This window comes from Tachypleus tridentatus, chromosome 2, assembly GCF_004210375.1.
Source record: "Tachypleus tridentatus isolate NWPU-2018 chromosome 2, ASM421037v1, whole genome shotgun sequence".
NCBI lineage: Eukaryota > Metazoa > Arthropoda > Merostomata > Xiphosura > Limulidae > Tachypleus > Tachypleus tridentatus.
The window spans coordinates 108347234-108373138 of record NC_134826.1 but is presented as its reverse complement, the minus strand read 5'-3'; the positions used below and the strand labels follow the sequence as shown (position 1 = coordinate 108373138).

The 25905-nt window shown below is 33.7% G+C and overlaps 1 protein-coding gene across 5 annotated transcripts in view; it reads left to right on the top strand.

Moving 5' to 3' along the window:
* The window catches only part of LOC143244807 (zinc finger protein GLIS3-like), a 67747-nt gene that overhangs the window by 40348 nt on the left and 1494 nt on the right, over nucleotides 1–25905 (top strand). Inside the window, exons 2-10 of one of the 5 annotated variants that reach the window (XR_013025331.1) lie at nucleotides 1289–1826; nucleotides 4096–5945; nucleotides 8662–8823; nucleotides 12242–12352; nucleotides 15706–15880; nucleotides 16905–17058; nucleotides 19930–20045; nucleotides 23185–23326; nucleotides 25323–25626. Coding sequence is in view for 3 of the 5 variants with exons in the window: in XM_076490158.1 (XP_076346273.1) it covers nucleotides 1799–1826; nucleotides 4096–5945; nucleotides 8662–8823; nucleotides 12242–12352; nucleotides 15706–15880; nucleotides 16905–17058; nucleotides 19930–20045; nucleotides 23185–23326; nucleotides 25323–25332 (2748 nt within the window). In the remaining 2 variants the exon portion in view is untranslated. Of the gene's footprint in view, nucleotides 1–1288; nucleotides 1827–4095; nucleotides 5946–8661; nucleotides 8824–12241; nucleotides 12412–15705; nucleotides 15881–16904; nucleotides 17059–19929; nucleotides 20046–23184; nucleotides 23327–25322; nucleotides 25670–25905 lie in introns of those variants that run through there. The other 4 variants (XM_076490158.1, XM_076490159.1, XR_013025332.1 and 1 more) reach the window with 4 other exon arrangements.

The window sequence follows — 25905 nt, the reverse complement described above, 5'->3', positions numbered from 1 at the left end:
TTCGTCGATTAAATACGTTTGTTTTCATTGAAAAAGTTGGTGATATAACAGTAAATATCTGAATTCAGAAACGATTTGAGTTTAAAATGGAATCGATATTTTTAGTTTCATAATCAGTTTTATGTACTTGGATCTAGGTTATGTGATGCCACATCACATCTTTACTTTAGGCTTATATTTTCAACACTCACTACATTTACAAGGTTTGTCGTAACTTCCTTCACGGTCCCTTTGCACCTTCGTCACTAAAACTGTAACAGGCAGACAGTACTCGAAATATTGTGTGTTGATATGCTGCAAGGGGCGATGAACTTTCACTGGGTTTGACCGGTCGAAGAGGCTGAATGGTCAAACATTTGCTTAGACTTTCGGGGTCAACTGCTGACGGGCCTGAACGTAGCTGCCACGCAAACAGAGGAGAAATATATGTAGGTTTGGTTTGAATTTCGCGCAACATTACAAGTGGGCTATCTGCGCTAGCCGTTCCTAATTTAGCAGTGTAAGACTAGAGGGAAGGCAGCTAGCCATCGCTACCCACCACCAACTCTTTTAGCAACGAATAGTTGGATTGACCGTACATTATAACGCCCCCACGGCTGAAAGGGCGAGCATCTTTGGCGCGACGGGGATGCGAACTCGCGACCCTCAGATTACGAGAGTCGCACTCTTAACACGCTTGGCCATTCCGGGCCTCTAGGTAGTAAAATTACATTTAACATTAACCAATTTATAAGTTTATTTATTCATTATGTTATAGGATTATTTATTTTTATAAATATTGAGGCCTTATTATACCCCCTTTTTGTAAAAAATAATTAATTTGTGTCATGTGGAGTGGATTCCATTATACATTTTTTGTAGATATTAAAGTATATATATGTGTACATTGTCTCTCAGTAAAATTTTAATCCTTCCTTTAATTTTTTTATTTTGACAGAATATTGTGATCATTTTTGTTTAAGTTATTTATTTTTATTTTGTTAAAAGAAAAGTAACAATATTATAATTTAAAATATTTGAATTTCAGATTTTTTCATTATTCTACTTTAGTGTCCCATTCTTTGTTTTAAGGATTATCATTTTTACTGATTATGTTTATAAATTTACAGTCTGTCTAACGTTTTATACATATGTTTTACAGATCATCTTAAAACAAATAATTTACTTCTTTTTGGCTTTTGAAGCAGATACGTAATTTTGTACAGCTGCATTTTAAACAATATAAGAAATCTGAAATAAGAACTGTCAATAAATGAATATCTTGTAATAATTGTTACGTCTTTGAAAGTGACTTACTGGGACATTCGACATAGCCAAGAATCATGAGTGATAGAGAATCTGAGAGTAAGAACACCTTTCCTCCGTCTCTACGGGAACGATCACCAAGTGTTCAACAGAAAAGAACAGCTGAAGTAAAAAGAATTTTGTATTGTCACCTACATGAAAAAAATGGGACTCTTGGTAGTGCCTCCAATACTTTCTGTGGACAGCAACAACCATCAGGGAAGCTACCACCAATGTCTACTTTTCTCACAGGCAGTAACTTTAGTTTCGAGTCTGATAGGACTCCAAGCTCAGAAGTCAGTGGTCCTGAAGTTTATTCCATAGAAGGCGATATAATGATTGGTGCATCAGTCATCGCTCAGGACAACCCTGAAACTGTGAACCAATGTTGTGGGGCATTTGATCGTTCAATCCGGGGAATTCTCCTTCAATATCGCATAGTTACCATGTCAACCACCGTCAAACCGATGGACTGATTGAAACCGGATTTAATAATCTTGCTGTAGGATATTTCATGCCATCGTCGTCTGTATTTAGTTCAGGTAAGACAAAATATATACTATATTTACTGTACTAAAAATATCAATGAGTTAAATACTGCTAATTTTTTGGGAGGAAAAACAAAGTGCACAAAACACTTTTTATACAAGCGATTTAAATTTATCTTTAATGACTGCAACAAGAAACAAAAATGTACTTCGGGTTACGAGGATATAAGGACTTTTAAACATGACATAATGAATAAAAATAACGTTTTTATTTGATTTAAACATCACAGAGACCACAGCAAGTCAAACTGAACTCCACGTACTAACAGGAGAACGTATTGACGTTAAAATAAGAGAGATGAAATTCTTATGTTTATGGCCAGAACACCAAGAAGATATGACAGCATCAGAATAAGAGATAAATCACACGTCTAACTGCACAGCAACATTTCTACGAGAATAAAACGTTTGTATAAGCTATTTCCAATGAAGCGTATGTTATTTCCTTTTACAGCATACTTTTCAAGTCGTCTAATTTCACACTTGTAGACTTCCTTGCTTTTGGTTTGCAAGAATGTGATCTTGAGAGCAAACGCCTATTTACAGTGAAGAGTCTATGAAATGTATTCTAAGGTGCTTAGTCTAAGACTGACCTCGTCATCTTTCGCAAGTCTTTCTTTTAATACTTTCTAGCAGCAGTACCTAATTGGAAAAACTACATGAAGAAGATCAACAATGGAATAATTAAGTTCAACGGCAGCGAAACATCGTTCTCATAAAGAATGATTCTTCTTCCACAATATGTTAAAAATATGATTTGCATAAGGGTAAATCTTGATAACATTTAAAATGTAATGAAATTTAATCTTAGGAGTCTTAAACAATCGAACGTAATATCTAAAAATATATATTTGAATAAATTTTACACGTTACTTTAGTGGAAACTTTCTTATTCTTACAAATAATTTATGTAGTTTTCAAACTTCTATGTTTATCTTTGGTGTTTTCCCATCGGCTTAAAAATACAACAAACATTTTAAACCAAACATACAAATTTGATGAATAATATTGTCATTATGTAAATTTATTTAAGTGTGCATTTTTGCACATAAATTTCATGCAGTAATTCATAAACGTCACAAAGGTTTACCTTGGTGAATTTTGATTATCGAAAGAAAGTTTTAAGGGAAGAAGTGAAATTTCAAAGGTTTAATTTAATGTTGCGAAATTTTCTATCTTACCATTGCCAACGGGATCAAACGTTTCGCTTCTTAACGAAAGAGTTGCTCATTTTGTTCTATCATAGGTAAAACTAAAACTGTGAATTAACAGAAAATTAATGATAATGCAGCAAAATCCTTCCTGTAGTAGATTTGAAGAGGAAAAATACTTCTCTTTTAATCTATTAAAAGAATATTTGAATCAGCATGAGCCTTGGCTTGTGAATGAAGTTCTTGGCAGCTTTCAATCCTTCACCGATGTCATTCACCAGTAAGCTGCATGTTATGACGTCAACTTGTGATTGAATTACGGAGATGTATATTATCCTAAGTCGTTAGAGGTTTAAGAATAGACACAAGAGTTCGTTGTTTAAATCATTAAACGTAACTCTTCCTCGTGGAAACCTATCTCTTACGTTTTATTTAGTTAACATGCACATATCTTCTTTAGTAGCTACAATATGATCTAAGACCTTACCTTCTTTCGTCTTGTTTGCCTAAATTTGTCTCTAGAACCGTATGGCATTAAGAAAAGAAGGTGTAATTCAAATCCAAATGCACAAGTTTAGGATTCGGATATCTTACTGTAGTGCTTTTGAGTTATATATTTGTCAAGTGTTTGGATAAAAACCGATAGTTAATAACATTAATGTCTGAGTGCTTTAACTTACCTTCAATTAATCCTATTGATTTTATGATAAAATCTATTCTTGAATTGTGTTTTTAGAATTACTTAAAAAATCTGTATAACTTAAATTTTGAGATTCATAGGCTATCATTAATTAATATGGTGTTTACACAAAAGTAGTGAAGTTTAAAATATTTTTCTGTAAGTGAGAATATATATTGTACACTTAATTAAACACTTAATCTGTGTGTTAATAAAATTTTTCTCAAAACATTTTTCTTTACACATTAATATAGAAACTTTGCGATAAAAAATTCAAGCTTGAAAAGACAGTATCCTTTGCTTTTTATTTTCTTACAATTAGTAAACTAACAATTCGTAAAATTATAAAAAAACTAATAATTTCGAAAACTGAAGATATAATACATTTAGATTAGTTATTATAGAAGTCTAATAAATAATAATTTTTTGGCAGTATCCAAAGATGAGTTGTCCATAAATCAATCAAACCAAGATTCTTCTGGTGCACAGATTAGTGTTTCGACAGATGAACAGTATTTTCCAACAGAAATGCTTTCCGGAGTTCCATTAGATATTGTGTCATCTTCAAGAGGGAATATCCAGTCTTCTAACGCACAACTCTTTCATAGTCCTGACAATGTTGATGTTGCTGGTCCTTCTAGAACATTTAGATCTCCTACCTACTTCGCTTCCCCTTCCCCCAACTGTAACCAGATCGTTGTCAGGCACCATGATCGATCACTTTTGAATTCTCCTTGTAAAATGTCTCGAGGTTCGCCAGCCTCCCCGGCAGGTGTCACGTTAACTTCTGTTTCATCAGATATGTCATGCTTGCAAGAACGTCTTGACTCTTTGTCTAGTTATAATGAAGACCTTTTAAATTCCTTCCTCGCAGCAGGTTCCTCAGATTCTACTTATCCCAACCCTGACCATTTCTCCCCTGTAACAACATCTACAGGATCAAGTGAAGGATTAGATACCCTAGACTTTAGTCTTGAAAAGAAAGACCAAATGAGTTGTGATACATTCGTTTATCGACAGAATAACTCAAAAGCTATAGCTTCAAGTTTCAGCAGTAATTCGCAGTGTAATTTTCTGAAACATGGCTTGACTACTGAATGGATCAAACCGGATACTTATTGGAACAAATACCCTGTTCTTCCATCAGTCAGCAGCAGTCGATCATCCACTATGTCCGATATCCAAAATCCTGTCCTAAATTCCTTACATCAGTTTAACAGTAGTTTTTCTGGTACACAGAATTCTCTTATTCCATCTTATTTTGACCAAGTGTCTTCAATCCCAAGTTTTACCAGCCAAAGACATTCAGCTAAGTCATCCATTTCAGGTCGTGTGTCAAGAACTAAACGTGCAATGTCCATCACACCGTTATCAGCAGAAGGTTTGGATCTTAATACAATCATCCGAATGTCTCCCACGTCTTTAGTCCCTTACTGGAGCTGCTCTCGCAGCTCTTCCTCAAGCATGTCGGATTCTTCGGTTAGTCGGCGTGGCTCCTATGGCCATCTGTCTGCCCGTAATAGTAGCAGTAGTCCTCACTCGGGGTCAACATCTTCTGTACACCGTCTCAGTGCTATACATACACCTCAAACCAGTGGAACAAGGGGCTCCAAAGACGACATACACGACCTTGAAAGTCATTTGCTTTTGTACCAAAATATGCAGGCTCTCGAAGCCGATGACTGTTCGTCGCCGAATGATCTAAGCTTGAGTAATTACGTCCTTATTCATCAAAATAACGATAATAATCTAATAGAACAGCAAAATATATTATGCAGAAGTAGGTATTTTGAAGATTCTTCTTCGTTCTCTGACACCAATAAGCCATCCATGAAATCACTCCCACCTCCCTTCCCTCCTCCATCTCTCCCGCTCTCCGATCAGTCTAAATATTTACCTCCATTAAGTCGACCACCCCCATCGTATGATCAACACATTGCCCGGAAACAAGCCTTCCAGAAAAAGAGTTCATCAGACAGTAGCCAACCGTCTAGCTACTCCAGTTTTGATAGCTCTGAGGGTGATAAGGTTGGTGAGAGGACAGACAGTGACCAAGCGCTGAAGCGACAGTATACATGCCGATGGATTGATTGCTCCTTTGTCTTTAAAGAACAAGAAGATCTCGTAAAACACATAGAAAAAATACATATTGACCAGAAGAAAGGAGAAGATTTTGCGTGTTTCTGGCAAGGTTGTTCCAGACGATATCGACCCTTTAATGCTCGATATAAACTTCTCATTCACATGCGAGTTCATTCGGGGGAAAAACCAAATAAATGTAAGGTGTGTGTCTTTCATTGTATTTCTAGTTCTGACGTTCCTTAATCATTTTGAGCGTTTTGTACTGAACTTGGGGAAAAAGCTGTTGCATCTAGCTGTTTAATTAATATTATTAAAGTTAAAACCTTTATTTTATATTTGTACCTTAAACTTTGAGTCCCATTTTCCGTGTTATTTATAATAGGATGCTTAAAACTTTATTATTATTGCATAATAACAACCAAGTTCATATGTAGCTTCTTTCATATGTATATAGTGAATACAGTAATATCATATCCGTTAGTGGCACAGCGTAATGTTTGAGGACTCACGACGCTACAAACTGGGGTTCGATTGCTATGGTGGGTAAAACACAGATAATTCTTCCTTTAGCTTTGTGTTTAAGTTCATACAACCTGATATTATGCAATTTTAAATATTAGACAGTCTTTGGGGATGAATTAAAGAACTATGCATTAACCATATGTATACTGTTTCGACTATGATTTATATTAATACATACATTATTTATGTCTACCATTTATGTTATAATTTTCCATATTACTTAATGTTATATAAATATGTTGTATATTTGATTTGAAGGTAAAAATATTTTACACAAGTAATAATAAAGAGAACTGTATCTTTCCTACGTATTGAGAATGCAGTAGTGTTTAAAGTTTATTGGTTACAAATGGCTTGTACTTCACTGTTCTAGATTCCACATTTTACCGCTATTAAGATTAAATTAAAGTCTTATAACTAAATATTACTGAATTTCTCATAAATAACTCTGACTGTGCGATTTTAATATGATTTATATATTACTTACTAACAAAGAACTCAAGAGATTAATACGCAATTTAAAGGTGTCCGTAATCCTATAAAGTGATTAATTTATTTACATACTAAATAACTAATTTCCATTCATAAACGGGATAGTTTCCACCAGAACGAGGAGTCCAAACCATCCTAAACTGTTTCACAAAATTTACCATTTTTATTTACAAAAATATTTTTCGAAAGCATAAACGCATTTTGAAGTAAATAATTCTTTAAAAAGTTCTTGTTTAGGTTCAAAGCTTTATTTTTTCTTTACTGAATGTATCTAAGTGTTGTGCTGTGATTACACTCTGTAACACAAATTTTGTTCCTGGATAGTATGTGTTATTTCTTAATTGCTTATGTTTTAACAGTACAGAAAATGGTCATTTTCCCCTTCAAACTTTGCTTTTGTGACCTGCATAATGAGATTTAGAAACTAAACTATTTTCTATGTAAAAACGGACATATTTGCACATCTTCATTTACATAAGGTCTGAATAAAATAACATATGAATCAAGATTTACATGTATTTATACTAAAGTTATACAAAAATGGACAAAAATGTTTACAACTGAGTAGTTTTTCGAGATTTGCGAATGTAATGTAAATCACTTTCATGTATCAGTCCTCAAATATAGTCTCCCACCATGTGTCCTTTATACGCTCCTTGGCAGTGGCGTTCAAAGTCCAGTGTATCTTAGTGGAAGCGTTCGCCTTGCTTCTCTGAGTATGCTCCCATGTTCTCCTTGAATTTACCAAGATGAGCATCAAGGATATGGACTTTCAGAGATATCCTGCAATCCATTTTGCCGCAGTTCTTCACCAGAGTCTCAACGACTTCCACATAATTTTTGGCCTTGTGATTACCCAAGAAGCTCTGAACCACTGCGACAAAGCTGCCCCAAGTTTTTTTTCCTTCCTATTGAGCTTCTTGGGAAAATCTGTAGTCTCGAAGGTACTTGAAGGCTGCAGACTCCTTATCAAGAGCTGTGCCAAGTTGTTTCATAAGACCCAATTTTATGTGAAATGGTGGGAACAACACCTTTGGAGGTCCACTAGACTTGACATTGTGCCTTCCCAAAGAAAACTCGGTCCGTTGTGTCCCTGCTGTCCGAAAGGCAAAGATAACAGGAAAACTTGGTAAAACCTCCTTGGATACCCATCAGGAATGCCACCATTTGAAGTCTCCAATAATCTCCTAGCCATACTCATCATACTTCAAGGCTTCCAGCAAGGTCTTGACGCTGTTGTATTCCTCTTTGAGGTGCACCGAATGAGCCAGGGGAAGAGACGGATACTTATTCCCGTTATAGAGCAGCATAGGTTTGAGGCTTCTGGATGCGTCTGGAGAATGCTTGCAGCTAGTTAATGCCATCTCTGCTAAAATCAGATAGGTTTATGTGATTTAGGCAGCTAGAACTAAACTGAAGTGGTGAGCCCCTGTATATATATATATATTACTATGGAAAGTTCTAAAAAATTCTAAAAGGTTCTTGAAATTTTTCGTAAGTTCTACAATATTCTAGAAAGTTCTTAAAATTTTGGATAAGTTCAAAAAAATTCTCTATCAGCTACTGCACTGAATCCACCTGGAATGCTCTAGAAAATGGATAAATTTGAAGGTTTCATTACTCAGGTAACAAAAGCAAAGTTTGAAGAGAAAAATAGTCTTTTCCATTTACTTTAGGCATAAGCAATTGAGAAATAATACTTTCTGCCCAGGAACAAGAAAAAATAAAAAATTTGTTACATGGTGTTATGATTAACTTCACAACATGTTCAACATCCCAACGTGCTTGTGTTTAGAAATTGATGTGGTCGAAATTAATGTAGCATAAAAACAAAGTATCAAGAGAAAACCGTCTTAGTAGATTAATTTAAATACAAACATTTTTATTAACCATATCTTAACAGTTTGAAGGATGTAATAAAGCTTTTTCACGACTGGAAAACTTGAAAATTCATCTCCGTTCTCATACTGGTGAGAGACCTTATGTTTGCCAGCACACTGGTTGTGCCAAGGCCTTCAGTAACTCCTCAGATAGAGCAAAGCATCAGAGGACACACCAAGACACGGTGAGTGGTATCGTACTGGGCATGTTCACAAACCTTTAGTTAGTGGAGTTCAATAGTAGTTAAATATAGCGACGTTAATTATTGCATAGGTTAACTTTTGACACATAAATTTGAAACACGTGAAAAGTAACTTAAAGTATTTTTATCTACTTATTAAGAATACCAAATAAATAGGTTAAGAGTTATTCCAAATTATACCTAAACAAATATTTAAGGAAAGTAATAACAATACTTTAGTAAAAGTTTACAAAAATACATTGTTGAGGTTTACACGACATATAATAATGTTGTTATAGGTAATAATGCACAATACTATGTTATTTTTAAATAGCAAATCATATACTTTGTTATCACAGACTATCTTATTTTCTTACGTTATTCCATGTTTATGTGTAACAAAGAAACAAGGATTTCTGTGATTGTTTAAATCCATCAATAATTCATGATGTTTTCGGACAGTGTGATTCTAGAATATCAACTTTTAGAAATTCGAGAAGGAGAGAGGCGAAAATATAATTTAAGAAAGAAATACCTGCTAACATATTAAACATTGGATAATAATGACTGCAAACCACAATTTTGAAAATGGATTAAATTTCTGAAGGGAATTCAATAGTTATAGATATTTTTTAAAAATAAGCTTGTTTAATAGCAGTACACAACATTAAGCGATATGTCAGCAACAGTGATCTGTATATCTCCTCTAGATCTCCTTCTCTACCTTTTCATGACATTTCTCCCACTAACTCTTCGTGATCTCTTTCCTTTTCTCTTGTGATTTCTCACATGAAATCGCCACTATCTACTTAACGCCTTCACTGTAACTTCACAATCACCCTAACGTGGAACAAGATATTTCCAATGTTGTGTATGTGATCTTTCTTCTTTCACATCATGACATTGTTTCATATCTCTTCATGACCTTTTATCTGACCTTTCCACTTCTATTGTCCGGTCTTATATTTCCGTTTTATTTCTTCATAATATTATCTGTCCTTTACTAATTTATATCAACTCTTCAAAACCTCCTGGTGGTTCTTTGTGACATTCCTAATATCTCTCTCTCTCTTTTTTTTACTTTTGTGGGCTATTTATTCATAAATATGCCAATGTATCTTCATGATATTATTCATTTAAGATGGAGTAAAAGAATAAACATCTCGATTTTATCCGTTCTTATTTCTCCGCGAACTGATCAGAGCTAGAGATTTATATTAAGTTTATTCCTCTAGTAAAAACAGTTTCTTGCATAATACATTTTTCATGGCGGAGAACTCGACATCAGTATCAGAGGTCGTCTTGAGAATAATTATAACACATTGCTATAATAGGCTGATTATGTCTCATGAGAACAGAATTACCCTCCCGATAACAACTCTCTGTTGATGCTCATATTAATCATGACCTCAGCTAGTCAACTATAGCACTGCGTAAAAATAAAACATTCACTTGACTCTCAAACGTTTGAAAACGACTGACGTATATCTTTTACAATATTATCCACAATATGTGTGCCGCTTAGGAATATATTCTCCGTCTTCTTCAGTTAACATTAGTACAGCAACCAATAAAATGACATCTGTTTACCGCTTTACTTGTTCTGCATTGGAACTTATCATAAGTCACAGGGTAGAAATTACAGAATTTGTGACCTCAAATTGGAGCTAATCTGTTTAAAGGTCTTTTTTTATTACTGTTCGTTTCGTATTTTCATAGGATTGGGATAAAACTACCAGATCCGTATTGCTTATAACTTTATTTTAAAGAGACGTACAGCGAATGAATAAAAGAACGAGTTCTCGAGTTACCGTTATCAATAATAGTCGTTTTTATCAAGTTTTTCAGACTTAGAAAATGAAACAAAACAGCAACCCGATTTTTGAAAAGCCCTTTTGTATGTTATTTTATTAGAAAACCTGTAATTTGAGAAAGTGAATACGAAGGTTTAAGTTACTAACTTACACCTCTTAAATGTATAGGAACTTGAGTTCTCAACGAAGCAATAAATTTCTTTCTTTTTTTTCTCCCCAAGTTTTGGAACATTTCCAGGGTATATTTTTACCCATGACACGTACAGATTTCTCATTTTGTCGATGGCAAAATATTTCGCTCATACTTACGTATGTCTCCACTTAAGAGTCGTTTACTCGAGTATATATGTTTGTGCTTTCTGAAGTTTTCATCTAAGAGTAGTCGAGTTCTTTACACACATACACCGAATTATGCTTTCAAGCTTGGAAAGCGTATGTGATATATGTTTGTAAAGTGCACAGTTATCAGCTACGTATTTTTCACTTCCTGCTGCAAAATAATTGTTTATTATAATTAATGGGTGAGGTGTTTAAGAAAATACCAATTTTCAGCCAAGGATGACAGAGCGTCTTACGCTGTTAATGAAGATGGAATGAAAGTTTTCAAGGTGTCTGTCTTTCATCTTCATCATTAAGACACTCTCCAAAACTTTTTTTATACGACGAACATTTAATGTAAACTAAGAGAGGATTCATGAAATCTTGTGATATTTTTGGAGAATTTCTAAGTTACATTCGCCCTTTTCCTATACCTTTGCATTTTTACAGGATTGTAAGATTAAGATGACAGACGAAACGGTCGTTAGATGTTGTTGTTTATAGAAAACTTCGATGTCATATTCTCAAACTAGCAATAGAAAAGCACGAAAAGCTATATAATAAAACAGAGTCAAATTTGATTGTGTTTGTGTGTCACATAAGTACGCGCAAATGACTTTTTGACAAAATAATTAAGTAGCATAAAAGCCTAACACTGAAGAGGAATTAAAGTATATTGACTAATAAATACAAGTGTGTGTGACAATGTATTTCAGTATTAGCCAATTAATCGGTTTAATACTCCTTTACAAACACGATAACAAATTCAATTCTATGTAGAACTATGTTCCCGGCAGGTCAGAGCAAAGTTTACACACTTACAACAGTAAAATTCGAGGATCGATTACCTATTGCAGACAGATCGCAGATAATACATCTGAAGTTGTGCTCTAAAATAACAAACAAAGAAAACTGTTGAAGTAACTTACCTCTCACAAAATATTTAAGCAACAAAAATTATAAACAACTCCAATATCGAAGTGTTTACAAACGGGGTTAAAAACGCAAAGATAATAGTAGCAACATTGTATCTGTTGCAAAATTAGCAAAGGATTTCAATATTTTTCTATTATGGTGTTTTTAATTTCTTTAAAACCATCTCAGCCCTTATTATATGTACCAGCAAATTCGAAGCTAACACATATATACAATAAAATAGCGAAAAATTTTAAAACTTTAGTAAATTCTTTAAGAAGAGCATGCATTAAATTATTTTAATTATTACACAATTACAAACTCATAAGATAAATCAATTAAAATTTTTCTCTCAAATATCAATAATTCTGCAGAGACCGTATGCATGTCAAGAACCTGGATGTAATAAACGCTACACAGATCCCAGCTCACTACGTAAACATGTCAGAACTCATCAGTCCAAAAATGATCCTGCACGAAAGAAGGTGAGGAGTGTGTGTTGTGTTCTTATAGCAAAGCTACGTCAGACTATCTGCTGAAGAAGGTGAGGAAAACAGTTCTATTTTAAACTGTTTGTTCTTCATGGTCTGTTAAAGATCATAGAGATTTGGTTTTACATCCAACTGAAAAGTGTAACTTAGATTATTTTCCAGATAAAACTTTCTGGAATAAAAATATGACACTAATGTAAAAGATCCTTGAAATTAAATTTATTTCTCTCTTTAAAATATAACATGCTTATATTTTTGTGCATGCATAGTATTAATCTGTCTATCAAAATTTTATTGCTTCTACAGAACGTAAATAGATTGTGAATTGCTTCTCTATTTCAAGTACGAGTCTATATGTTCAAACAATCAAGATTTTTCAATCCAAAAAACACTTCATTGAATACGTTATTAATATTTAGTAATTTTTGTATCCTGGTTGAAATTTCATTTTAATCTATGATTAACTTCCCCCTCCCAGAAAAAAAACAACTTTGTTCACTAAAGAACATTAAAAATTAGCAGACGAAGAAGAAAAACGTTTAGTTTAACTTCCGAATCTAAATTGAAAGATTTATTTTACTGTAGAATTCTACACAACGCTTCAGCCATTCCTTATGCCTCCCAAAAGTTGCAGCTTAAAACACTAACATTCTATGTTTTATTATGCAGTGGGTTTAGTGCAGATAGTTAATTATGTAGCTTTGCAAGAAAACAAGTAAATAATTCTGAGAATGACACTGATAAACAAAATTCATCGTCCATTCTTGAGCTGCTCTGGTCTGTCCGAATAGTGGGATGTGGTCATCGCTCACATCGTTTATTGAAATGAATTCCTAATAATATCCGTACAGAGTGTGTGCTATTGCTCTTGCTTGAGTTGTTATAATCAAGTAACTTCAAATGTCTTCATCGAATATTACCCTTAAAATGCTCAGCTGTATATTTTTACCCATAAATATCACTGTAGAGAAAGAATAATTTGCTTGAGAAATAAGATGATTATGTTTTATAAACATGTTCTTGTCTCCAAATGTATCCTTCATTTAGTTGCAAACCAACTTATTTTTCGTATTTGATTACACTGAAAGTATTTTACCTTGATTACAATCAACTACGTGCTTGAAACGGTATTACATAAATCACTTACAAATTCATCGCTTTTAAAATATTTCTTTAATATGTCTGTATAGCCGTTTAGGACTGTTATCACCTCTCAGAAGCGTGTATTCTGCTGTAATACATTAACTGCTACGTTTCATTCAATTTTTATTTTATTGAATAACTTGTCCTCAGGAAGAAAATGATTTGATTAAATCAAATGAGTTAGAAAGTAACCAGCTGGGAAAATTTAAATATCTAAACCAGTTCTATGTCGAACAACATCAAAAGTACAGTAGCGAAAAAAGTATATATAAAATATTGTTTTAACGCTTGTTCGCGTTTTTTTAATTAAGTAATTTAATTTCTTACATCAGCACTTTATTCCATAAAAATTGAAGATTCCTTCATGGATTAAATAAATAAAAATTAGTAATATCATTTCCTTATCATGTGCTTGGTTTTTCTGTAACTATGAAGTGTTTATTTATTAATTTTTGTATCTATAACTAATTAGTTGTTTCTTTTCTAACTGCCCTTTCCGGCTGACTCAGATGTAAGCTAAAGGGCTTATCACGCTGAAATCAAGTTTTAAAACCCGCGGTGGGCAAGCACAAATATCCCATTGTGTAACTTTTCGTTTAACAATAAACAAACATTCTAAGTCTATCAGTTGTTTTTATTTAAGTTTTATTTATTTAGGTTTATTAATTATACAGTTAACAAATTATAGTTTTGTTTTGTTTTCTGGCTAATTCAATAACTTGTTTGTTTTTATACACAACCAGACATCCAGACAATGAAAAGATACATAACTATAAGTCATTTATAACTCAATAACCTGGATGTTATTGAAAAGATTTTAAACTTTAAGAAGAAAAACAAATTATATACTTCTTTACAATATCATTATTTTAATATTTACTATTTTAAACAGTCCAACTTTTAGTGAGATTAACAAATGCAATTTTCGATCTTTCAAAAGTATTATAGCAAGCTTACCTTTAATTATTTATCAGTTGTACCACTCAGCAATATGTGGAAATTAGTAAATCGTTGATTGTAAAAAACTCTACTGTGTGATATTAAAATTGCCAGTTATTTGATTTTCTCTAACTACACACTGTTTTCTTGATCTTCAAGTATATTTAACATTAAGTACTCTCTAGCTGCAAATTACTACATTTGATTTGAACAGTATCTAATGTGTTGCATCTAAGTGCCTATTGTTAGTGTGTTTTTAGCTTAAAATTTTCCGCTCAGAATGGCCTGGTGGGTTCAGGCGTTCGACACGTAATTCGAGGGGCGTGGGTTCGAATTCCCGTTGCAACAAACATGCTCGCCATTTCAGCCGTGGGGGCGTTATAATGTTACGGTCAATTTTACTATTCGTTGGTAAAAGAGTAGCCCAAGAGTTGGTGGTAGGTGGTGATGACCAGCTGCCTTCCCTCTAGTCTCACACTACTAAATTAGGGACGGCTAGCACAGATAGCCCTCGTGTAGCTTTGTGCGAAATTCATAAAAAGAAACAAAATTTTTATGTTGTTTGTAACTGTGCCAACTTTTCAGTTGCTGCTTGGTTTGTATTGCATCATAGCTTATGTAAACTATCATCTGTTTACTTTATATTTAGCTACGTGTACCATTATATTGTTTATAACTACTTACTGTTTTGTTTCACTTCAACTTTATCGAATTATCGGCTATTTAGTCTATAATTATCAACCTTTTTCGTTGTCTTTAACGATACTAACTGCTTAGTAATTGATAAATCCTGTGTTGTTATTTATTCTTTTTTTGTAATATGTTGCTGCTTGTTGTTTGGATATTTATTGTTAAGCATCAGGTTTGATTGCCTATAAGTTGCTGATGTTTTATTGTATGTAGATACCACTCATGTAACTCTATTCAAGAATTTCAACTTCGTGGTAGTCCTGCATATATGGCCCAGCATGTCCATGTGGTTACGGCGCTCGACTCGTAATCTGAGGGTCGCGGGTTCGAATCCACGTCGCACCATATATGCTCGCCATTTCAGCTGTGTGGGCGTTATAATGTTACGGTCAACCCACCTATTCGTTGCTAAAAAAAAGAGTAGCTCAAGAGTTGGCGGTGGGTGGCGATGGTTAGCTGCCTTACCACTAGTCTTACACTGCTAAATTAGGAACGGCTAGCGCAGGTAGCCCTCTTATAGTGTTGCGCGAAATTCAAACCAAAGTTACATATATTTCTCCTCTGTTTTTTGACAGCTACGTTCAGGCCCGTCAGCAGTTGACCCCGAGAGTCTAAGCGAATGTTTGACCATTCAGCCTCTTCGACCGGTCAAACCCAGTGAAAGTTCATCTCCCCTTGATCTCTTAGACAGTGGTCTCGGACACTCACCTAGAGGGTCACAACCGAGCTCTTCAGGTGAACTCTACCCAGGTAAGCTTATTTCTGTCACCAATCGTTCACTGTAATATCTTTATTGACAACAATTGTTTACGTCTGTACATACATCCACGATAACATCACAATGCTATGAGTTTATCTTTTCATTTATTGTGCTGTCAACTGGAAATATCTATTCATATGTAAACTGTTTTCAGTGATGTCGAGAAAACCCACTTGAAGAGAAATATATATGTAAAAACGGCTCGTTTGGGTTGAGAAAATTTTACGGTTATCGTCAGGTTCACAAAGAAAATGACGATGACCGAAGAAGGTCGAAACGTTGTTCACTCCTCTACGTAAACAATTTTCTCAACCCAAACGAGCCGTTTTTACATATATATTTGTAAACTGTTTTGTTTACATTATACATTTGTCTTAAATATATATATATATATATATAGGTGTGTGTGTGCTTGTGTTTAAACAAATAAATTATGTGAAGGTATCGATAGGTTGATCATTACAGAAACTTCTTGTTTTTATATAAAAAATAACATCCCAAGGTAGACATGGTTAGTAATCTATTTTTTGGGGTTTGGAGTAGACAGCCAGCAATAGAAAGTTTCAGCAATGGTTTACAGATAACGAAGGTTAAATATTGATGATAATAATTTCTCTCTACAGAGCTAACTGTTTAATTGCATATGTTCATAATTATAGTAGAGATATTAAAATAGTTGAAATTATTTTGCTGTGTATTTTAATTAAGATTGTACACCTGAAATGATGGAAACACGTGGTCATTGTATGCACTTTCTTGTTATATTTAAGGAGATATTCACGTAGTTGATCGTTTTCTTGAAAAACAAACAAAAAACACAAGGTATTTAAATATTCCAAAATTTTCCAACTGTCACAGTTTTTGGCTACGCAGATTTTTCTGTTGTGAAAATTGAATAAACATTAACCTATGAACTGCATAATGAGTAGACTAGATCTTAGTAACTTTATCAGAGAGACTTCTGAAAAGCTTCATGATATTTATTCAAACCTCACAGTGTTTATTTTACTTAAGATAATATTTGTTCAAGAACATTATCGACGCGTTTTATAACAGCTGTTCTCGCAAGTGATTACTCCAGCCGATGTGGAACAGCTGCAGGAACAAGCACTCACAATTCTCCGACCAATTTACAGGAGAGCCAGATGACCACTGACGTGTCAGATCGGCAAGTAGTGGTTTGATTTTTTCTCTTTCTTTGAAAGAAACAGGTTCCAAACTGAGAATTTTAGCGTAGTTACAATAAAGCACAGTTTTTTCTGTTATTTTTAACTTAGTTATTTACCTCTGTACAATATCTGCTCTTGATACGTTAAAGCAAACATCAAATTTAGTTTCATGACATACGTAATAAAGCAGCAAAACCTGTAAAAACATGCCATTTTTCCCCCTTTCTCTCTTGAAACAAATAGGAAAAACAAATGGGAACAAGGATTCCGAGTCATGCTTGTTTTTCAGCTATACACGTGTTTAATGTTTTTAAGTTGTAGAGCAAGGAACATTGTATTCAAAAGCTGCTACTATAACAAATTTTGTTCTTGAAAGTATGTGTTATTTCTTAATTTCTTACATTGTAAAAGTACAGAAAATATCCATTATTTCCTTCAAACTTTGCTTTTGTGACCTGCATAATGAGATTTAGAAACTAAACTATTTTCTATGTAAAAACGGGCATATTTGCACATCTTCATTTACATAAGATCTGAATAAAATAACATATGAATCAAGATTTACATGTATTTATACTAAAGTTATGCAAAAATGGACAAAAATGTTTACAACTGAGTAGTTTTTCGAGATTTGCGAATGTAATGTAAATCACTTTCATGTATCAGTCCCCAAATATAGTCTCCCACCATGTGTCCTTTATACGCTCCTTGGTAGCGACGTTCAAAGTCCAGTATATCTTAGTGAAAGCGCTCGCCTTGCTTCTATGAGTATGCTTCCATGTTCTCCTTAAATTTACCAAGATAAGCGTCAAGGATATGGACATTCAGGGTCATCCTGCAGCCCATTTTGCCGTAGTTCTTCACCAGAGCCTCAACGACTTCCACATAGTTTTCGGCCTTGTGATTGCCCAAGAAGCCTCAAACCACTGTGACAAAGCTGCTCCAAGCTTTTTTCCTTCCTACTGAGGTTCTTGTGGAATTCTGTGCACTCCAGTATCTTCTTTATTTGTGGACCAACGAAGACACCGGCTTTGACCTTTGCCTCAGACAGCTTAGGAAAGAAGTCTTGAAGGTACTTGAAGGCTGCAGACTCCTTATCAAGAGCTATGCCATATTGTTTCATAAGACCCAATTTTATGTGCAATGGTGGGAACAACACCTTATGGAGGTCCACTAGTGGCTCACACTTGACATTTTGCCTTCCCATAGAGAATTCGGTCTTTTGTGGCCAGTGCTTCCTGTTGTAGTGCGATGCGGTGTCCCTGTTGTCCCGAAGGCAAATATAACAGGGAAACTTGGTAAGCCTCCTTGGAGACCCATCAGGAATACCACCATTTTTAAGTCTCCGATAAGCTCCCAGCCATACTCATCATACTTCAAGGCTTCTAGCAAGGTCTTGATGATGTTGTATACCTCCTTGAGGTGCACCGAAAGATATTTAAATTTTAAAAGATATAAAATTTGTATAATATAAAATTTTACTATTCAAGCAAACAAAAGTTTTCCTTACCTTCTAGAGTTTTTTGCAGTGCTCGCAAGTAAAATTAGGTGCCCAGAGTTTGCCTTGATCACTAACAGGCATGACGAAATATGCCTTGTAAGCATCACACATTTTAGCAGATGCTGTCACAGAGTATTATTTCGCTCTTCTCTTTATAAATTGGTCCCATACATAGTAAAATGCGTCTGGAGAATGCTTGCAGCTTCTTCATGTCATCTCTGATAAAATCAGATAGGTCAATGTGTTCACTTAGGCAGCTAGAACTAAACTGAAGTGGTGAGCCCCTGTGTATATATATATATATATATATATATTACTATGGAAAATTCTAAAAGGTTCTTGCAAATTCTCGTAAGTTCTACAACATTCTAGAAAGTTCTTGAAATTTCTTGTGAGTTCGAGAACATTCTCTATCAGCACTGAATCTACCTGGAACGTTCTGGAAAATGGATAAATATAAAAATTTCATTACCCAGGTTATAAAAACAATTGAAAATAACAGTTTCTGCTCAGGAACAAAAAAAAGTAATTTGTTACAAAATGAAATTTATTTGCTGATTCTAATCTTAAATTGTTTATTAAGCATTAACTGCTTACCCTCATAAATTTTCTTCAGCAACTTATGGGTGTAGGTTACAACCATCTGTTGTTGTTTTTTTCTGTTTTTATCAACGAAGTTCTCAAAATGTGTTTATTTTAATTGCTCCGATAACAAACGACACAAACTACAGTAATTTGAAGACAACGTCTCTCAGCGGCATAGCAGTAAGAACTAGGGACTTGATCCCCGATGTACGTACAGGAAACATAATCCATTGCGCAGCTTTGCACTTAAGAACATACGAGCTACTTGTTACAGATTTTTCCAAACTCTGATGAGGTACCACTTATACATATGGAAGTGTGATGCAAAACTCATATGTTTCTCAAATAGTCAAGATGTGTTTCATGATTCCAGGTTGTAAAGTCATAAATGTCTTACATAAATCTAATATAATTTCGACGAACTCAAACTAGCTTCATTTGAACCATGAGAAAAAAATTCCGTTAGAAACGGTTGACTTTGTATTACTTTTGATATTGCAAATACAACTGTAACGCAAAGTTGCACAATGAACTGTGTAAGCCGTGTCTACTCAAGGGATCAAATTATAATGTCATAAGTTTCCAAACAAACCGTTAAACCTTTGGCGGAACTTCATGCAAGGATTAGATTACTCTAAAACAGTGCTCAGTTCTTTGTTTTATTTCGAAGAGTATTCTTACACATATAATATTTTAACATTATTTTTAAGTTCTGAAGCTACTTGCATCAAACGTCATGCTACTTATTTAATCTTTCAAGTTACCTTTTCTTCTTTCCACACAGGTATGAAGTAGTACAGGACAGAAACCAAATCCACAGGGTGCCCATGCTGCCACCTATTGTGCAAAGTCGTTCTTGTACTCAAGTTGAGTCTTTCATTCATTCTGCTCGCTCTGAAGGTATGGTATGAAACCTCAAAAATAATGTTATTTATATTCATCCTTTATAAAGAAAATATATCACTGAAATGTAACACCGTGAAATGTCTGTTGACACTTGACAATTAAAACGGGCTTAAAACTCTCCCAGCCACTCTTAAATTTAAAAATCGGTAAACAGTTCTGTATGACTAGATTGTCAGCTTATCAGCTCTTACGAAGCTACCCTTTACCAAGTTTTCTTCCCTCTCTCATCGATATTTGTTTCAGAAGTGGAAAGTTTGACGAAGTTATCGTGTATGTTTTACCAATCTTATACGATAACTTCGTTAAACTTCCCACTTCTGAAGAGCAACAATAACAAAAAACAAAACATTTATACTTCTATTACTCCCTTACCGTTATACAAAATGTCTTTCTAAAAAATGACCACGTCACCTGTCAGTAATATGCTTATTTCAATTTTACATTTCCCTTGTTATATTTCACTCGTTTTTTAATTCTACTTCTACTGGCAGGGTTATTCTCCCCTCTAACGCATTTTTAGCTATACTACTGACATGGTTTATTCCATTCGTCTAAGGTGGTTTTCACCTTTATTTCTAATGATAGCGGTTAGCTATCCTCTCTCTCTCTCTGATGTATTTTTAGTTCTACTTCTACTAACAGTGGTTACTCTCCCCTTCTGATGTATCTTTATCATTACTTCTATTGACAATGGTTATTCTCCCTTCTGATATATTTTTATCATTACTTCTACTGATAGTGGTTATTCTCTCCTTCTGATGTATTTTTATCATTACTTCTACTGATAGTGGTTATTCTCTCCTTCTTATGTATTTTTTATCATTACTTCTACTGATAGTGGTTATTCTCTCCTTCTGGTGTATTTTTAGTTCTACTTCTACTGACAGTTGTTTTTTCATTGATGTATTTTTATGCATGACTTTAAAGATGTCGTACGTTATTCTTCCTACTGCTCTACTCACCAGCCAATTAAAGAACAGTGACAGAAGAAACAGACAAACAACTTTAAATTTTTCTATTTGTCTTACATGAAAATATTTATCAGAAGAAACTATTTTCCGATTATTTCTAGTTTACCTTTACAGTATTAGTCACTTTGGTATCATGGTATATGACTTTAAACGCTATTCTCAGTTAGATTAAAAGTACTATTATATCGACCTACAGTTTGAGTTTCCTGTTGTGTATAGTGATCTGTCTTGCAATTTACATCATTTGTAATATCCTAAGTCTCTGTGATAAACATTAGCTTCTATTAAAAAAAGAAAGTGTCAATCAAGCGTCTTTTTTTCTGACTGTTTAATTATATCATGACACGAGGGAAAGTACACTGCCAGATTCATTCCATTTTTTTTAAATCGCCTCTATAAACACTAACTCAACAGTCATGTAAGCACGGACGTATTATAAAAGAACTTTCATATAGTTTAAAAAATCCAAAACAATAAATTTTATTTCTTGAAATATAAAAATACTGATTAGAAATAAACTTTCGCACACTTCTCGTTTTCTTAGGAAAACAAGCGTTCACTAGAAGGTTCAGTCTTGTGAAGTTATAAATAACGTTCTAAACGTTACAGATTATTGGTTTTGCAAGGTTTCATTAAAGCTAGAAAGCAACAAATTATTTTTTTTAAAAGTTGAGCCCCATAAATATGTTTTCTCGAAGCTTTCATATACAGGGTGTTCGGAAAATCACTGTGCAGTTTTGAAAGCAGCGATAACAGCATTCATTCAGTCTATTTCAAGCCAGCAACTGATAGCGGTGTTCAGAAACAAAATAAAAAAAAGGATCCAAGCCTGTATTGATGCCAACGGGATTCACTTTCAACATTGTTTATAATTATCATTCATATTTACCTCCTGTATTCTATACTTATACATGTCTGTTAATAAATATATAAGTGCACAGTGACTTTCCGAACACCCTGCATCTTCCTGAATACAGATGCGTGTCACTAACAACAATATTCACATTAATTATTTCTTTCCGTGTTTCACAATACATCAAACGTTTCTTGTTTAACAATACGTTAATGGTTTCTCATGATGATTAGATATACCTTAAATATGTCTCTCCTTTAAACCAAGTTTTACATGTATTTTTATCTTTATTTCATTACAATAATAAGTCCCTTGCACCAATTTCTCTACTTCAAGGTCTATAAACGCCCGATATAAATAAAAATATGAAATAATTACAATCCAAAATGTTATAACTGTATTTCACGTATTTTTATTTACACTAACATATTCACATATGTGCTCTTTATTTTGGTCAGATGGTTAATGCACTCGACTCGTAGTCTATGGGTTGCGGGTTTGAATCCCCGTCACACGAAACATGCTAACCCTATCAGCCGTGGGGGCGTTATAATGTTAGAGTCAATTCCACTATCCCTTGGTAAAAGTGTAACCGAAGAGTTAGTTGGCTGTGGGTGCTGATGACTAGCTGCCTTCCCTCTAGTCTTACAGTGCTAAACTAGGGATATAGCCCTGGTGTAGCTTTGCGCGAAATAAAAAAACCAAAAAAACTCCTTATTTTTTGCTCTCCTTTCGCGTCAACGTGAATTAACCTATTTGGCAATTCCACAGCTCTTTCGCCGCTTACTTTTCCTTTATCCTAGCTGTTCTAGTTTTCTTGTTGTTAACCTATTTCTGTTAACAGCCCGAATAATTCAATTATTTTGCTTCTACAAAGCTGTTGATACTCTGTCATCAAAATACGTGTAAACAAATAACGAAAAAACAAATATTTCTACAATTTTTAAAATAGTTTCCTGCGTCGTTCCTTATGACCAAAGCTTTCAACTGTTAGAACAAGCTTTTACATTTTGCTTTACCAGATCGTGTCTTACCAACACATTTAAGGAAACGTTATTCTGGATTTGTAGCATGCGTACTTTTTTTTACATTTTATTTGTTACCTTTTACAACAAGTAATGGAGTCTGTTGATAACAAAAAAAAAAAATGTTGGCATTTTTGTTATTAACTTGTAACATTTAAAGCGTTTACAGTTGTTTCTCAATAATACGAAGGAATATGAGAAGACACTGCTGAAGCTGTTATTAAATACCTTTGCCATTAAAGAAGCTAAATAATGAGTCCTGAACTGTCTGTTTATTTCATTAGAAAACTGTCAACCAATGAACAATATAGGAAGACGAAGCCCTACTTCAGTTAATACTGGCTTTTCTTTCCGTAATTTACATTCACACTCCCAACACAGTACTTCAATGGAAGATATCTCATCACTTCCTTTTCCTAACGAAGGGTGAGTTTAATCCAGAATTTGAATTTTATCATGCCAGTTAAGGTTAAATTGTGTTATTCAGTTTTAGGATGTAAGAATCATTATTACACATAAAATAGTTATGAATAGAGTTATGTAAAACATCTTTAATCGCGTCTGTATAATTCGCAAAAGTTCTGATGAACCTATAAGACAAAATATAGAACAATGAAAATCACTAGAATTCTATTTATATTGAGGGAATATGGATCGGTTAGGATCCTAAAGAACACTTTTTCTGTGAACAGAACTTTACCATAAAATGGTTCATTGCTGGAACCTAAATAATTTCGTATCATTCTCGAAATATGTGTTATCATTCCATGGATTTCTTATTTTCTATTATGGAGGTCCTCAGTGAGATGTGCAACTTAGTTTTTTTTATATATATAACACTGTGTTGATCTTTTTAAAAGCATGAATTAAATCCTTCTCCAAATTGTACATTTAAATATTATTCAGTTTTGGTATGATAAAATTTGAATGCACATTAGTTGAATATGTTATAATAAAACGATTTTGGACCCTCACCAATTCATATTCTTTCTGACTGTCGTACATATTGACAATAGACATGCAGCGTAGTTTCAATTCGCAAAAGCTCGGATATAAGGCTGTCATATCCAAAGCACACCACTCCTTCCTGGCTTTCCATAATCTATCTATTGTGCGTTCACGATAATTTCCCAGCGTCATTTTTAACAGTTCGATTGCACAGAAACCCAATATAATAACAATTTCATCTTTCAGCTGCTTAAAGTATATGACATTTAAGCATTTAAAAATTTACTCTAATGAATACATGCATTCAAAATTGAGATCCTTCTTGATTATGTTACTTTGCATGCTTTTGCTTGGGATACGTAGATGGCTTTGTCTTGATGCTCGTAGATTCTTACCTAGTGCAAGATGCCTTACTTTCTTGATGACGAGAAGCCCACTTTAAATAAAAAATGTATCTCAGAACGGTTAGGAAGATGACCTAGGAAGATCAAAACGTTGTTCTCTGCTTATCAATAAATGTGTTGATGCCTTACTTTGTTTACCACGGCTGAGGTACGTCCTGTTGCAGGTCTCTTTCTGGATGATTGTTAGGCCTCACGTTTGTCCACATTAATTTATTTTCTAATGTCATTAAGTACAAGGAATATCCCCATCTTGTAAATTCTAAATCTATGATCTGAATACGTTTTTATGATATGAATGTATGACAGTTTTCAGTTAAAAAAAACCGTTTCATAAATCAATCAATTTTCGCTGGCATCAAACTATTTATAAAACGCTAAAGAATGTCCAAACGTATTTCTGATACATCTGCTCTACCGCGACTTCATATTATCTGCCATAGTCTTGTAACTTGTTAAGTTGCATTTTCAAAATTATTTTGTTATATAACGTACTAAACTTTTTTGTATTCGTGCAGTAGGTTTGGATTTAAAGAATGTGTGACACTTCTAAAGCCACTCTGAATCATCACATCCTCAAAGTTACCAGATTATAGCAGTTTAAAATCACTCTGTTGTATATGTAGTGGTTCGCAAAGCAGAATTATGATTATATTTTATCATTCAGCAAAAACCAAACAAATATGGCATATATTTAAAATAACACAATACTACATATTAATAGTATTAGAAGTTTAAAGTATATTACAAATTATGAAAAGGCGATCAGAGTCACACAATCAGCTCTTTCCTAAATAAAACGAAGCAACTATAGAAAATGCAGACCATTCACAATGTAATTTTTAAAATCACAGGCTTTTAAATCAACACGTAATGCATGTTTTCCATGAATATTTACTTTACTATTTTTTTTGTACAACTTTCAAATAAATATGATTTGGCCAGGAACAACAATTAAATATTTATACTCTAGTGAATTGTATGGGTACTTTAACAGTATTATTCTGTTATTTAACATGTGAGAAGCAAGAGATTAGATTTTTACTGATCATTTACTGGTTTATCTTCAACAGAATCTCGTGATGATATGCATGGGTACAGTTCAAGCCAGTGGAAGAATATCTGATATTTTGTGAGAAGAAATACGGATCTACCAGTTATATGCAAAAAAACAAACAAAAAAAAAACAACTTCCATTTGCAATACAGTGAAGAATGAAACTAAACTAAACGTTTTCACATCTGGACCTCAGAATGTACAGATTTCCCAATAAAATTTCGGTTTTAATTAAAGGTGGTGCTGTAAGACTGCTGCTAGAGCTAACCGACCGAAACCAACTTGAAAGAGACCGAAACCAAAACATATCCCATTTTGTAGGTAAGACAAAATCTCAGTTAATAAAACATATTTTTGTTGGAAAGTTGTGAAGTGTAGTAAATATCCGTCAAAAGACACATATACAAATTATACAATAGTACAATGCTAAGAAATATATATACAAATAAGAAACACATATACAAATTATACAATAGTACAATGCTAAGAAATATATATACAAATAAGAAACACATATACAAATTATACAATAGTACAATGCTAAGAAATATATATACAAATAAGAAACACATATACAAATTATACAATAGTACAATGCTA